This window comes from Nelumbo nucifera, chromosome 2 (genome assembly GCF_055504915.1).
Source record: "Nelumbo nucifera cultivar China Antique chromosome 2, China Antique-T2T, whole genome shotgun sequence".
Taxonomy (NCBI): domain Eukaryota; kingdom Viridiplantae; phylum Streptophyta; class Magnoliopsida; order Proteales; family Nelumbonaceae; genus Nelumbo; species Nelumbo nucifera.
In genome coordinates, this window is record NC_142650.1 from 393,207 (window position 1) to 407,619 (window position 14,413).

General features: G+C 40.2%; 1 protein-coding gene across 11 annotated transcripts in view; it reads right to left on the reverse strand.

Moving 5' to 3' along the window:
* LOC104588376 (putative LRR receptor-like serine/threonine-protein kinase At1g06840) overlaps positions 1–14,413 on the reverse strand; it is an 89,009-nt gene that overhangs the window by 18,115 nt on the left and 56,481 nt on the right. For all 11 annotated transcript variants that reach the window (XM_088897645.1, XM_010246276.3, XM_088897640.1 and 8 more), the window contains 2 exons: positions 9,360–9,411; positions 7,794–8,044 (listed from right to left, as the gene is read on the reverse strand). In XM_088897645.1, the coding sequence (XP_088753771.1) occupies positions 7,794–8,044; positions 9,360–9,411 (303 nt within the window). The remainder of the gene's footprint in view (positions 1–7,793; positions 8,045–9,359; positions 9,412–14,413) is intronic.

Below are 14,413 nucleotides of genomic sequence, written 5' to 3' on the forward strand. Positions count from 1 at the left end.
GGGGGAGGCCGTGGAAAAGGAAGGGGTAATGCTCAGAGAAAATGTACACATTGTGGCTTAGAGGGGCACACAGTTAATTTCTGCTATGATTTGCGTGGTCCACCTAACACTTGGGCTAACCATGTTACATCTAAAAGTAGTAGCACAATTACTAAAAGCCAACAAACTGCACCAACCCCCTCCACACCCACTTGTGCTTCCGGGCAGGAAATGGTGAGTGTACCACGGGCAATATATGAGCAGTTCCTTCAAACATCTTAGCAGAACACAGCTACACTTGCCCATTCAGGTATGACTTGTTTAGCTTCCAAAGCCTCACCCTGGATCATTGATTTTGGCGCCTCGGACCATATGTCTGGGACTCCTGATGTATTTTCTTCCCTTTCTCGCACCTCCACATCTCAGACAGTTACACTTGCTAATGGTTCTACATCTCCTATTTGTGGTGTTGGTGATGTTGATCTCTCCTCATTGTCTTTAGCATCTGTTTTATATGTTCCTAAGTTCCCTTTTAACCTTATGTCTGTTAGTAGATTAACCAAGTCCCTTAATTGTTTTGTAACCTTCTATGCTTCTTCTTGTGTGTTTCAGGATCTCAAGACGGGGACGAAGATTGGTGGAGGGCATGAAGTCGGTGGTTTGTATTACCTTGATGGTGGTGGCCTTCCAGTGGCTTTTCAGTCGTCTCTTACTCCTCTCCAATGGCACTGCAGACTTGGTCATCCCTCTCTCAAGGCTTTGAAGCTGCTAGTTGCTTCCTTGAGTCATCTTTCATCATTAGATTGTGAGTCATGTCAGTTGGGAAAACATCATCGAGTCTCATTTAGTCCAAGAATTGATAGTCGTGTCTCAAGTCCTTTTGCTTTAGTTCATTTTGATGTATGGATCCAGTTAAAGTGGTGTCATACAATGGGTTTAAGTATTTTGTAATCTTTGTTGATGACTTTTCAAGGATGACATGGATCTATCTTATGAAAGACTATAGTGAATTGTTCTCTATTTTTCAGAAATTTCATGCTGAAATACGCACTCAGTTTGGTGTTGATATGAAAATACTTCACTCCGATAATGCCAAAGAATACATCTCCTCATCATTTCAGCAATACCTAGAACATCATGGAATAATTCATCAAACTTCTTGTGCCTACACCCCACAACAAAACGGTGTAGCTGAACGGAAAAATAGACATCTTCTTGAAACTGCTCGGTCCTTGATGATCAATATGCATGTCCCAAAGCACTTTTAGAGTGATGTTGTTCTTATATCCTGTTTTTTGATAAATCGGATGCCCATGTCAATCCTTGGAAGTCAATCTCCTTTCTCTGTATTGTTCCCCACTTTGTCTCCCTTTCCTCTCACCCCAAGAGTCTTTGGTTGTGTTTGTTTTGTTCAGCACTTGGGGCCTGGAGTAGACAAGCTAGATGCTCGGGCTACGAAGTGTAGTTTTCTTGGCTACTCAAGGACTCAGAAAGGGTACAAGTGTTATAACCCTAAGTTTCATAAATCGTTTGTGTGCCCGGATGTCACCTTCTTTGAATCAGTTCCTTTTTTCTCCAATGCCGGGGTCTCTTCTTCTCCCTCTATGGTTCCTCTTCCTGTTCTGGTTGTGGACCCCCTTCCCGTAACTCCCACTCCTACTGCAGATGCACATCATATGTCGGTTACTACAGAGAAGCCGCCAATTACTCAAGTGTATACTCGCAGAAGTGCCTCGGCTCCTACTCCACTTCAGCACCTGTCGATCCTGCTATTGCTCCTTCTCCCTCAGATCTTCATCTCCCTATTGCTTTGCGGAAAGGTAAACGTACTTATACTTCTCATCCCATTTCAGACTATGTTTCCACTGCTCACCTTTCTGCTTCCCATTGCAAGTTTATATCATTACTCTCTTCAGTTCCCATTCCCAAGACTGTACAGGAAGCCCTTGCCTCTCCAGGGTGGTGGCAAGCCATGGAAGAAGAACTCTCTGCTCTACAACATAATCATACGTGGGAACTCACTATCCTTCCTCCTGCTAAGCACACTGTTGGGTGTAAATGAGTCTATACAGTGAAGCATCTTCCCGATGGCAGTGTGGAACGATTGAAGGCACGGTTAGTGGCCAAGGGCTATTCTCAGTTATATGGTGTGGACTATATGGAGACATTCTCTCCTGTGGCTAAAATTGGTTCAGTTCGGGAGTTGATCTCATTGGCTACTATGTATGATTGGCCTCTCCTACAACTTGACATAAAAAATGCCTTCCTACATGGTGATCTTGTTGAGGAGGTGTATATGGAGCAACCACCAGGGTTTGTTGCTCAGGGAGAGGCTGGTAAGGTGTGCAGGCTCAAAAAAGCAATCTATGGACTGAAACAATCTCCACGTGCATGGTTCGGCAGGTTCAGTGAAGTGGTGAAGGCCTTTGGGATGAAACAGTGTCAAGTTGATCATTCTGTGTTTAGCTATAACTCGAAAGATGGAAAAACCTTGCTAGTCGTGTATGTGGATGATAGTCATAACTGGAAGTGATAGCAATGGAATTGACAGGCTGAAAAAATTCTTACAGGACCACTTCAATACGAAAGATCTGGGGAAGCTAAAGTATTTCTTAGGAATAGAAGTTGTGAGGTCAAAACAGGGAATCAACCTATGCCAGAGGAAATATGTTCTTGATCTACTTGAAGAAACAGGGTTGTTAGGTGCTAAACCAGCAGAGACTCCTATGGAACTCAATGCCAAGTTAAGTGTGGATGTAGGTGATGAGTTTGATGATCCTGGAAGATACAGAAGGTTCGTGGGAAAGTTGAACTACCTGACCATTACCCGACCAGATATATCATTTGCTGTGAGTGTGGTGAGTCAGTTTATGCAACATCCCCGGGTTCCTCACTGGGAATCTGTTCTGAGAATTGTTAGGTACCTAAAGGGTGCTCCAGGTCGTGGTCTGTTATACCAAAAAGGAGGACCTCTTGAGATAGTAGGGTACACAGATGCCGATTGGGCTGGCTCTATATCAGACAGGAGGTCAACCACAGGGTATTGTACCTTCTTGGGTGGCAATCTTGTAACTTGGAAGAGCAAGAAGCAAACAGTGGTGGCAAGAAGTAGTGCGGAGGCAGAGTACAGGGCTATGGCCCATACCACATGTGAACTAGTATGGCTGAAGAACCTACTACAGGAGATGGGTTTCTCAATTAACAAACCCATGAAACTATACTGTGATAACCAAGCTGTTGTTCACATCTCATCCAATCCGGTCTTCCATGAAAGAACTAAACATATTGAGGTGGATTGTCACTTTGTGAGAGAGAAAGTGATAAGTGGGGTAATAACTACATCTCATGTGAGCTCAAGAAATCAGTGGGCAGATATCTTCACAAAAGGATTGTCTCGGGCAAGAATAGATTACATTTGTAACAGGCTGGGACTATATGATATATACTCTCCAGCTTGAGGGGGAGTGTTAGAATGCTCGAGTCAAGGGTATTTTGGTCATTCTGGTGTATCTTATTGAAAGTGAAATGTCTATTGTATCTGAGTTTAAGTTATGTGTCCCATCTTCTATGAGGGACAAAATTGTCTTTCTTGTAACTCAAGTTTTCATGAATAAAAGTCAAGTGGGTCGACTAGGACAGGACTTTTGTACATCCTCTCTTCTAGTCTGGCCGAATACTTTTCTCCTCTCCTTCTTCTTTCTCTTTTCTTTCTTCTTTCTTCTTCTCTACTTTGACCTAGAAACAACTAGGGTTTATTCACACACTTTTAAAAGACTAGGCCCAACAAGCTTTTCTATTACATAATGAAGACCTTGAGGGAGAAGAGGACCACTAGAACTTAAGCCAACAGTTATGGAGGATTCAAGCAAGTTGATGCCAATAAGAAAAAGGCATAAAGTTGAAGATTAAGCAGATAATTCCTTGCATGTTGATGCCTATTGTTGAGGTTTTAGACAGATTTGTGCAGATTTATCAGTAGTTTTTGTTTATTTATTGTTTAGATAGGAAGTGGAGACCACAACACCCTTGATGGGTCCTTTTTCAGTTGTTCTTTTAAGTGTTTTATGCAGTTTTAGGTGTTAACCGCCCTATAAGGGTGCATTGGTCTTTGTACCCTTCTTTAAAATATAAATACTAGTGAAGAGGGCGTCTAGAACATACCTCTCTTTTCTCTCTCAAATCTCTTCTCTTTCTTTTCTTCTTCAAGAAATACCTTTTCTTTTACAGATTTTCTGATTCAGCAATTTTCTACTTGGTATCAGAGCAAGGCTAGGGTTTCTTGGAGTTCTTCCACGCAGTCCTAGATCAGCCAATTGCATGAGATAAAGAGCAGATCGGTCTACTTCAGACTACCCAGTTCTTGGATTTTTGGTCTTTGGTGTTTTACAGCCATCAAGAAGGTGATCTACGTTTTGGCATCAAAATCAGGAAGAACTGGTGGAGTGTGGGGAAGAGTCCCAGTTAAGTTGGACTCTTCAAGTTTGACCTGATCTTGGGCGCTTGGACCTTGTTAGACTTCTCTAGGTTTTTTATAAGGGCGGTTAAGTTTCTGGGAGTTTTTAGGCCATCTAGAGTGATCGATTCACTCTTCTCTTCGGTGGAAGATGATGAAAGAAGAGAGATTTCTCTCCAAATAGGGTTTTCTTCTTTCGAAAAGGTCAGCTACCCTTGTGTGTGAGATCAATTTGGTCTTGGAGGCCTTTTACCTATTTATTTCCTGTTTTTGAATTGTTTGAAGTTGAAATGGAGAGTTGGAGTACTAAGCAAAAGTCCACCGGTAACATGGGTTCGGGTGTTGGAGGTACTAATGATATCTTTTGGACTGGAATTATTACCATGGTGAAATTGGATGGTACAAATTATTTAGAATGGGCACAATCAGCCAAGATGGCCATTGGTGGTCTTGGGAAACTAGGGTACATCACTAGGGAGGAGAAGAAACTTGGTTACAGATTCCTCCAAGTGGGTATAGGAGAATTACATGGTGATGGCCTGGCTGTGTAATTCTATGTTACCTAACATTGGTAAAAACTTTTCGTGGGCTAATACTGCAAAGGAGATTTGGGATGGAGTGGTTGAAACCTATTCCCAGAAAAAATGTAGCTAGAGCCTATCAGTTAAGGAATTAAGTGATTAGTACAAAACAGGGAGATAAACCTCTTGACATGTATTTCTCCATGTTGAAAACACTTTGGCAGGAGATAGATCACTTAGAAACTATGATTTGGGAGAGTACAAAGGATGCAACATCCTATTAGAAGTTGGTAGAGAAGAATAGGGTTTTTGAGTTCTTGGCTAGCCTGAATCCTAAATTCGACATTGGTAGGCAACACATCCTTTCTAGAGAAAGTGCGACTCTTCCTCAAGCTTATGCCTTTGTTTTTGGAGAGGAGAGCTAGAGGAATGCCATTTTGAGACAGCCTGGGATTGATCAGTTAGGTATGATTAGTACAATCAAACCTAAGCCAAATGAAGACAGGGGGAGTAGTGAGACTAGGAGGGAGGATAAAAAGGACTTGGTGTGTGACTTTTGCAAGAAGACTAAGCATACCATACACACTTGTTAGAAGCTTCACCCACACCTCATACCAGCTCGGGTCAAGAACAATAAGGGAAATGCAAATGTGGCAATAGACTCTTCAGGACCTCTTACCCAAGCTGATTGAGAGTCCATTGCAGTAGCAACAGTTAGAACTGAATTAGAGAAGTATGGATAGCTTATGAATAAGAAGGATTCAGCCGGTTCTAGTTCTTCAAACGGGCAACAAAGTGTAGGAGCCAATCACACTACTTTTGTTCATATAGATAGTTCATATGCGGTTACAAGCTGTTTTACTCTGATTCTTCCTGGTCACCAGAAACTACCCCTTCCAAGATTTCAGTACTGTAGAGAACATTAATGTGGTCCCCACTATGTTATTTATGTGGTCCCCACTGTGTTCATTAGTTTATGATGGTAGTTAGTTTCAGTTAGCAGTTAATTCAGTTGGTAGTTATATTAGTTCCTTTTATTTCTTTTGCCATGTAAGTAGTAAGGGTAATTCAGCCCTTTCACCCTTTACTTGATTATTAATATAAATTGTAGAGCGGGGTGACAATCATGGTTAACACTCTCTTTCTGAATTCTTCTCTTTGTGTTCTCCTCTTCTTCTCTTCGTCTTCTTCTCTCCTCAATCTTTTTTCTTTGTTTATTTCACATTGTACCTAGGATTGATTGCAGTCCTATTCGACTACTAGTACTTTGGGCACCTCTGGCAATCTCCAACAACCTCCAAGAACCATGCGATTCAAGCTGAAACTTCCAGCCCTGAAAAGGTCTCATGTAGTCGGTTGGACGACCGTACATGAGAAACCCTAGACTGTTTAAGACCTGCTCTGATACCAAGTTGTCTATAACCCTACAAAGGACTCATAGTTAGAAATGACTTGTAGAAGATCTAAATCTGGCCAAGCTAATATAAGCCCTGACTCCACTCAATTGAAACAAGAATTCATTCTTCTCATCTCTCTCTCTAGAGACAGTTTTTTCCCTCAAAGAAACACCTAATCTGGGAAGCAACCCAACACAACAGTACACAACTCCATAATGACATGAACTGCAACAAAATCCTCATAACATAAGCACCCGCAATTAAGATACCATCGTTCAGAAGCAATGTTTTAAAAGCGCAAGGCACAAAAAAAGAACAAGGGCCAATTTGTGCCTGAGGTGCAAGGCGCAAGGCAAGGTGTGCGCCATTTTAAGCAAGGGCGCAAAATTACAAAAAAAAAAGCTAAAAAACTAAAAAAAAGTCAGAAAATTCAAAAAAAAATCAAAAAATATTAAACATAATGTAAAAAAAAATATAAACTTAAATTTTAAAATAAATGTTTTAAAAAACATATTATCTAAAATTAAAATACATAAACATAACATGTAAAGCGTATTCAAATGAAAATTTAAAAATAAAAGCAAACATATAAAGCATTTTCAAGCATGTAAAACCCACAATCTCGTTTTTTCCTTAATTGCATTGCTTCAAGTAGCTAATGTGATGTAAAACATATTTTATTCTTGATTCTATAAGTCGCCTTTGTACCACGCCCCTCGAGGCAAGCCCGAACAAGTCTATGTTAGGGTCTGAAATTCTTATTTCTCACATAAAAAAAAATGCTTTTATAACTTTCATTGCCTTTTAAGAAGATATTTTATTGCAATGAATGAATGAACAACATTAGCAAATAGGGTGTTCTCGGAGCTTTGGCGCTCGCTCACTGGAGCAGAATGGTTTTGAAAAGGGCAAAAGGGTAAAAGGGTCAAAAACCACTGTTTTGAAAATTTGAAGAATAAAAGGGCAAGAGGGTCTTTCAGTCCATTTTAATGGCCTAACATTCTGATAAGTATTTTTCAGAAACCACAGGGGTACTTATAAATCAATTAAGAAACAAAGGAATGGTTTAAGCATTTTTCAGAAACCCACAGGGGTAGTTTAAGTATTGAATCCTTGTATATAAAACTCTCTAAAGCCTACTAAAACTGAAGTGGCACATCTAAAATTTCTAGGACCATTAAACAACTTAAACCTAAGTGGACCCAAATACCAAAAAAGAAATGTATTCTACAAATTCCCTATTCTTAACTTCAAAAAGAATATCTCGTGGACTTTATTTGACCACATATATATTGATGAACAATTGATAGACAACAAAATATTGCAAAGTCAAAAGATATTTAAAGGGAATTCTCATAGCAAAGATTATTGAGAATGAATCTCCTAATGACTATGTTCATAGATTACCAAACAATGTTTATGTTTTAGAAGAGACAACATTACCGGGGTGCCCTTCACTATGGTGGAAATGTGACCAGGCATCATCCCTTCTTCATCTGGAACTGGTGCAAGTCGTGATAGTCCAAAATCAGCCACTTTTGCATTAAGCTTAGAGTCCAGAAGTATGTTGCTGGCTTTGATATCTCGATGGTATATAGGAGGGTTAGCTTCGGTATGGAGATAAAGGATTCCTCTGGCTGAACCTAATGCAATATGCAACCTCATACCAAAACTTAGGCGTTCTTTTGCTTTAACTGCCAATCACATTCTGTGGTTAGTGAAATTAAGTTCAAAAACTAATGCACACAAGCATTACACTACTACCAAAAGCTAAAAAGCTATCCACAAGTAAAATGCATATTGACAAATAAGAGTTACACAAGTTATAATAAATGTTTCAGTAGAGAAAATTTTATTAATTGGTAAAAAACCAAGTACTTTTTTAATTGGTAAAAAAGAAAAATTTATTATATGAAAAGAAAAGAGGAGGTACAAAATCATGCCAAAGAAGAAGCAAGACAGGAAAACCTCAATGGGCAGCGTAAGAACAAAATAACCAAACCTGACAAGAACAAGAAAGCAAATTAATTATCAAAAAAGAAAAAAGAACAAGAAAGCAAATTAGCTCCCATGAAGAAAAGACCCCAAGTATAACTCATACCTTCTTACCCATCCTGTAGCGAAGATGTCTGCTAGAGTCTTATCTATCCACATCGTTCATATGAATAAGATGTTCACCCTAAATTTCAAACATCTAGCTTCTCTAACAGGACGATGAAAAAAACAGAGACCATCAAAGAGCTATCTAAGCTAAAAATGATGTCTCGTTCTCCCTCCACCTTCTGTCAACAGAAACATCAACCTAACACCCTTGACAAGGGTCAGAATATCAGCCATGGAGAATCTCCCAACTGGATCAAACATATAAATGATGATCTCAACCCAAGATACCTAAAAGCCCCATTAACTCTACAGTTGTACCAGGATTCTGGAGCAAGAAACCATCAAAATTCAGTTTGGTTGCTCTTTTGGAAAGGGAGACCAGCTTTACATAAGTATTTCTATGTAGAATGAAGAGCTCAGGAAAGTAAATCATCCTCTAACAATATCATCAACTAAAGAACATCTGAATTTTTCTCAAGCCAGCTACTTGAATAATGACCAGATTAATAATAACCTCACAGGGCTGCACTTTTTCAGAGAAGATTCTGGCATTCATCTTCCCCCAAATACTCCATATAATTGCAGCATATATTCATACTACATAACATAGACAAAGTACCAGATGATATAAAGGTATTACTTCTTTCTGTATCAATAGTTAAGATAGGATCCACTCCCAGTCATTGACTCATGTGGTTTGTCTAGCATCAGATAGAAATACCAGATTAATAATTTGCCTTGTATCCATGATTCATCAATAATTTTGCAATTTCCATGGCTTCAACTTACATCATATAAAATTTTACTAAACTAAAACATTAGGAATTAGAAAGTAAGTATTCTGCAAGGCAGTAGCTAGTGCAATATAATGCAGGAAAAACATGAAATTGATGAAAAAGAAGTTACCACAAAGCCAATCTCGTAGTGTCCCATTAGGCATGAACTCATAAATCAACATCTGCACATGCACCAAATATATGATCAGATGTTCCAGTCCAAACTAGGAACCAGCAAAACCTTTAAAAGCATCAGAGCCTTCAGTCATGCTACACTAGGTAAATAAAAAACAGCATTCGTCCAAGTTCATATAAAATGTAAGGCATGCTTGGGAAAATTGAAGTTTTTGCAAGAAAACTTATATGCTCCTATTATATTGGGGAAGTTTAACAATATATATATATATATATATATATATATATTGGGGAAACTGAAGATCAATACTTGACAAAGTCTTGCGGCTCTTGCCCAAACTTTCAATCAGCCTCAGACTTATTCTAGAAGAAAGAAGGCCTTACAAGAGGCTTGATATGGCACGACGATGGTACTTGGTAGGGGTGAGCAAATGGGTGGGTTCTTCCTGCAACCGAATGGAACTGACCTCGAACCGGCCTTGAACTGACCCTACCCAATCTGTTACAGGGTAGGGTCTGGTTCCAAATTCTTGGAACCAACCCCCACCTAAGTAGGTTCCAGGGTCTATGGGTTTACCCTACCCGAACCGACCCAATGAACCGACCTTGGTTGGCCTTGGTGGAACCAGCCTTGGAACCGAACATGCCTTGAAATAAGCCCCAAAATACTTTTGGGGATGTGAAGATTTGAACCCAATAACTCATGGTTACAAAGGCCATGGTCTCACTTGGCCATTGAGTTACATAAGTTATTTGATCATTTGTTTTCATTTTAATATTTGATTGTCTACATTAAGTAATGTAAAAGGTAATGTTTACAAAGAACAGGAGGTTCCACAGGTAGACCTTGGAAACAACCCCAGAACCACCAAGACCAGAACCGACCTCTACGGGATAGGTTCCAGGTTCTGCCATGGAACCGAACCGAACCGAACCAAACCGACCCATAATCACCCCTAGTACTTGGCATTTGGGTTGAATTGGACACCAGGGATATTTTTATCATTTTACATTCTTTAGGATCCAATGATAGGGTCTGATTTGTCTAACTCTAGTTGGTTTATGTTTAAAGTTTTAGAGCCATTGAATAAATAGTTTAAGAGTTATCAAGTGTTCTTTCAATTGAAATAGGATAATAGCAATTTAGTAATTTTCTGGTTTTGAGTCTGATGCCACGTTGTGTGGAAAGAATCTGCACCTGTAATTGCTTCAATTTCCAAGCCTGAAATTGGTATGACCTCAGATTCTCCAACTAACCAGAAATGGTCCATAAAGTGAAGCAGAGTTGCAGCAGGTTTTCAATGTGAAAACCAAACAGTTTCCAGTGTAGAAATTGAGAGAGAAACTCCCACATACCCAACATTCTATGATTCCCAAAGGACTCTTTAACTAACACAATTAACAAGATATTAATCATTTAGTGCAGTCACAACTTACTATCACTCCACAACCTACAAGACATAGATAGGACTACTACATGCATTCTCGCTACAAAACTAGACATAAATAAGATATTAAAGACAATTTTGACTCCAGAAAAGGATATACTAATGGACCAAACTACTTGGAGGCCCATTTCACCAAGTAGTCAAAGTCCCATGAAGCTGGCCCAGATTTCCTAAACCTCCAAATTCAGGTCCAGAACTTGAATTGCATAAGCTGCCCCTTGTAAATTCTGCCTACTTGACCCATCTTGATTGCCATCAGAGTCCTACTAAGATTCTTATGGGTCTACAATCTATAAATATGTGGACATTTTACACAAGGATCAATGAAGGCGCCATTTGGCAAATCTTTCCACAGTTTTCTGGGCTTCGGTAAGCTCAAAAGACCAAAAATTGGTCTTTTTCCATTTGGTAACCAAAAGCCAGAAATATGAGAAGATGCATGCACAGAAAGACCCGAAAAGACTGAAAACGCCGATTTTCAGGAAGCTCCAAATGAAGCTTTTTGGTCTTTCCGCATGATATATAGCTCACTATGGCGTTTTTAAAAGCCTAGTATACCAAACCACTTACCAAACAATCTTTATCTTAAGACCCAAAAGCTCACTATGGCTTTTGGCCATCTGGGCTGCTGGAAGATCTTTCTAAAAGGACTTGTCGAACGGCACCGAAGTTTATTTGAGTTTTTACAGCTTATGCTATTTGTGTTGAGTGATTCCCATCCCTAGATAATAGGTACCTCCTTAAGTGATTCTGGGTTCTCTTGGCGAAGATGCTTTAACCAAATCAATTCACAAGTGCCCTGTACTCGACTTCAGCACTACATCTAGCAACTACACTTTGTTTCTTACTTTTCCAAATGACTAGATTCCCACATAAGAAGGTACAATAGCCACTAGTGGATTTCCTATCCATTGATGACCTTGCCCGATCTACATTTGTAAACCTTTCCAGGGATAGTTCTCCCCCTTTCTTATACAATAAACCACGACTTGGAGCACCCTTTAGGTACCTCAACACAATAATAACACCTTCCTAGTGAATAGTTGTGGGATTCTGCATAACTTGGCTTAGCACTCCTATACTGAAGAAGATATCAGGACGGGTGGTAGTGGGGTAAATCAGCATCCCAACTAATCTTCTATACCTTCCAAGATCACTCAACAACTCTCCCTGATTATTAATCATCTTCACGTTGGGATCCATAGGTGTCTTGACAAGTTTGGCACCTAGAAGCCCAGTTTCATCTAGCAATTTAGAACATATTTGCCTCTATGACAAAGAGATTCCCCAATTTGACCAGGCAACTTCAATTCCCAAGAAGTACTTTAAGGATCCTAGATCCATGATTTGAAAATGTTGTTGCAAAAACACTTCAGTTCAATAATTCCTTAGCATCAGTGCCTATAAGAACAATATCATCAACATACACAGCCAGAACAATCTTCCTAGATGAGGTGTTTCCACTGAACAAAAAGTGATCAACACTGTGCTGCTTTAGGCCAAATTCCTGCATCACACTACTGATTGGCCAAACCAAGCCTGTGGATATTGCTTCAACCCATAGATAACCTTCCACAATTTACACACATTTCCTACATCTTCCCGAGCAACATACCTAGGAAGTCACTCCATGTACACCTCTTGCAAATCACCATTAAGGAAGGAATTCTTGACATTAGGGCTGTTCATAAGAAGGCCCAACCCGACCAAACCGACCAACCCGAGTCGGCCAGGTTTTCATCAGCACCGGTCGGTTTCGGGTTGGGCAAATTTATAAACCAAAATATAGGGTCAGTTTCGGTTTTCTTGTGTAAAAACCGAAACCGAACCGAACTAGTCTTCCTACTTAACTAGTCTTCTACTAGTTCGGTAGTTCCTAACTTCATTGACATGGACAAAAGTAGCTTCTTTTTCAGCCAAAGAAAGGAATCACAGAAGGCGATTAGAAGTTTCAGAAATAAGGAAACTTTGGAGCTCGGTGTGGGAAAGGAAGTCTTACAGCTTCCTTCCTCTAATAGCAGATCAGGATCACTGGGTCTGAATCCAACGTCTCAATTCAAAACTTATGCCCAGATGGCCACTCTAGGCTCTGAGAAAGGACAGTTGGGAACCTAGACATGAAAAATTCTCTGGTCAATGACAGGTGGTGGTCAACAAAGGTCTGAACAGATTAAGGTTGCTCGCTTACCAGGGAAATACAAAAGCTTTTTGAGTGGAACAGGGGTTAGTAAGGTTGACACTGGACCAAAGGTGAGACAAGTTTCAAAAATAAGGTTTGACTACAGGAGCAAAACCGAAACTGACCCAACCCGACTCAAACCGACCAGGTCGGTTTTGCCTATCAGTGGGTCGGTTTCGGTTTCCACCTCAGGTAACCCCACCAGGTCGGGTCGGTTGGGAAAACCCCAGTAAACCGACCCAACTCAACCCGTGTACAGCCCTACTTGACATCAAGTTAAAAAAGGGGCCAGTCAAAATGAGCAACTAAGAAGATAAGCACCCGGACTATGCCCATTTTGGCAACGGAAGAGAATGTCTCTGAGTAGTCAACACCATATGTTTGTGTAACCCTTGGCCACAACATGGGCTTTAAAACACTCAATATTACCATCTTGTTGATGTATATACCCATCGGCAACCAACTGCTTGTTTCCCACGAGGCAAGGTGATAAGGTCCCATTTATGATTGGATTCAAGAGTATGAAATTCCCCATCCATTGCCTTCTTCTAGTTGGGTGGGACAAGGGCTTCCTCGATAGAACAAGGAATGAAAACAGAGGACAAAAGAGATATACATTGTTGATGTGCAGGAGATAGGCAAGCCAAGGAAACATAACAGGAAATAGGATGCTTAGTATAGGTATGCTTACCTTTATGAAGAATAATAAGAAGATGAAGGTTTGACTGAGGAGGATCTAACAATGGTGAATATGTTAGTGGTAAGCCAGAAGCCAAAGTTGGAGTCGGTGCAAATAATAATGTTGGCTCTTGATCTCATCTACAATACACTTTGTGAATCGAAGGTCATAAAGGCTCCTCGATGGTGGGAAGGGGAATAAACTCATCTCCTGAATTAAAGGGAAGAGGAATAGAAGGCAAGGACACCTGTCTAGAAATGCTCTCAAAGAATGTAACATCTGGAACTACAAAATCTTTACAAAGGACAAGATCAGAGCGTTTATACCATTTTTTATTGCGATAGTAACCAAGGAACACATACCTGATAGCTCAAGAGTCAAGTTTGTCACAGCCAAGGCCCAACTTATGAACAATACAAACACACCCAAAAACACGAGCGGGAAGTGAGAATGGAAAAGCAAAAGGGAACAAGAAAGTGAAGAGTGTCTAGTTGATGAAGATCAAAAGTGTCTATGGGGTCCCGGAGGTAGATCGAAGGTCAGTAGGGGTACTTGCAAGAGAGAGCGAGGTCAGAGGGCCTGGGGTGATATCCCGGACTTAGAACTCCGACAAGCAAGTTAGTATAGGCTGAGTTGTCCGAGGTGAATAAAGTTGGTAATTAATGAGGCCAAAAAGTGTATAACGAATGATCAACTAACCTTTACATGGATGAGGTTTGCTCATGCCAAACGAAACGTGTTGG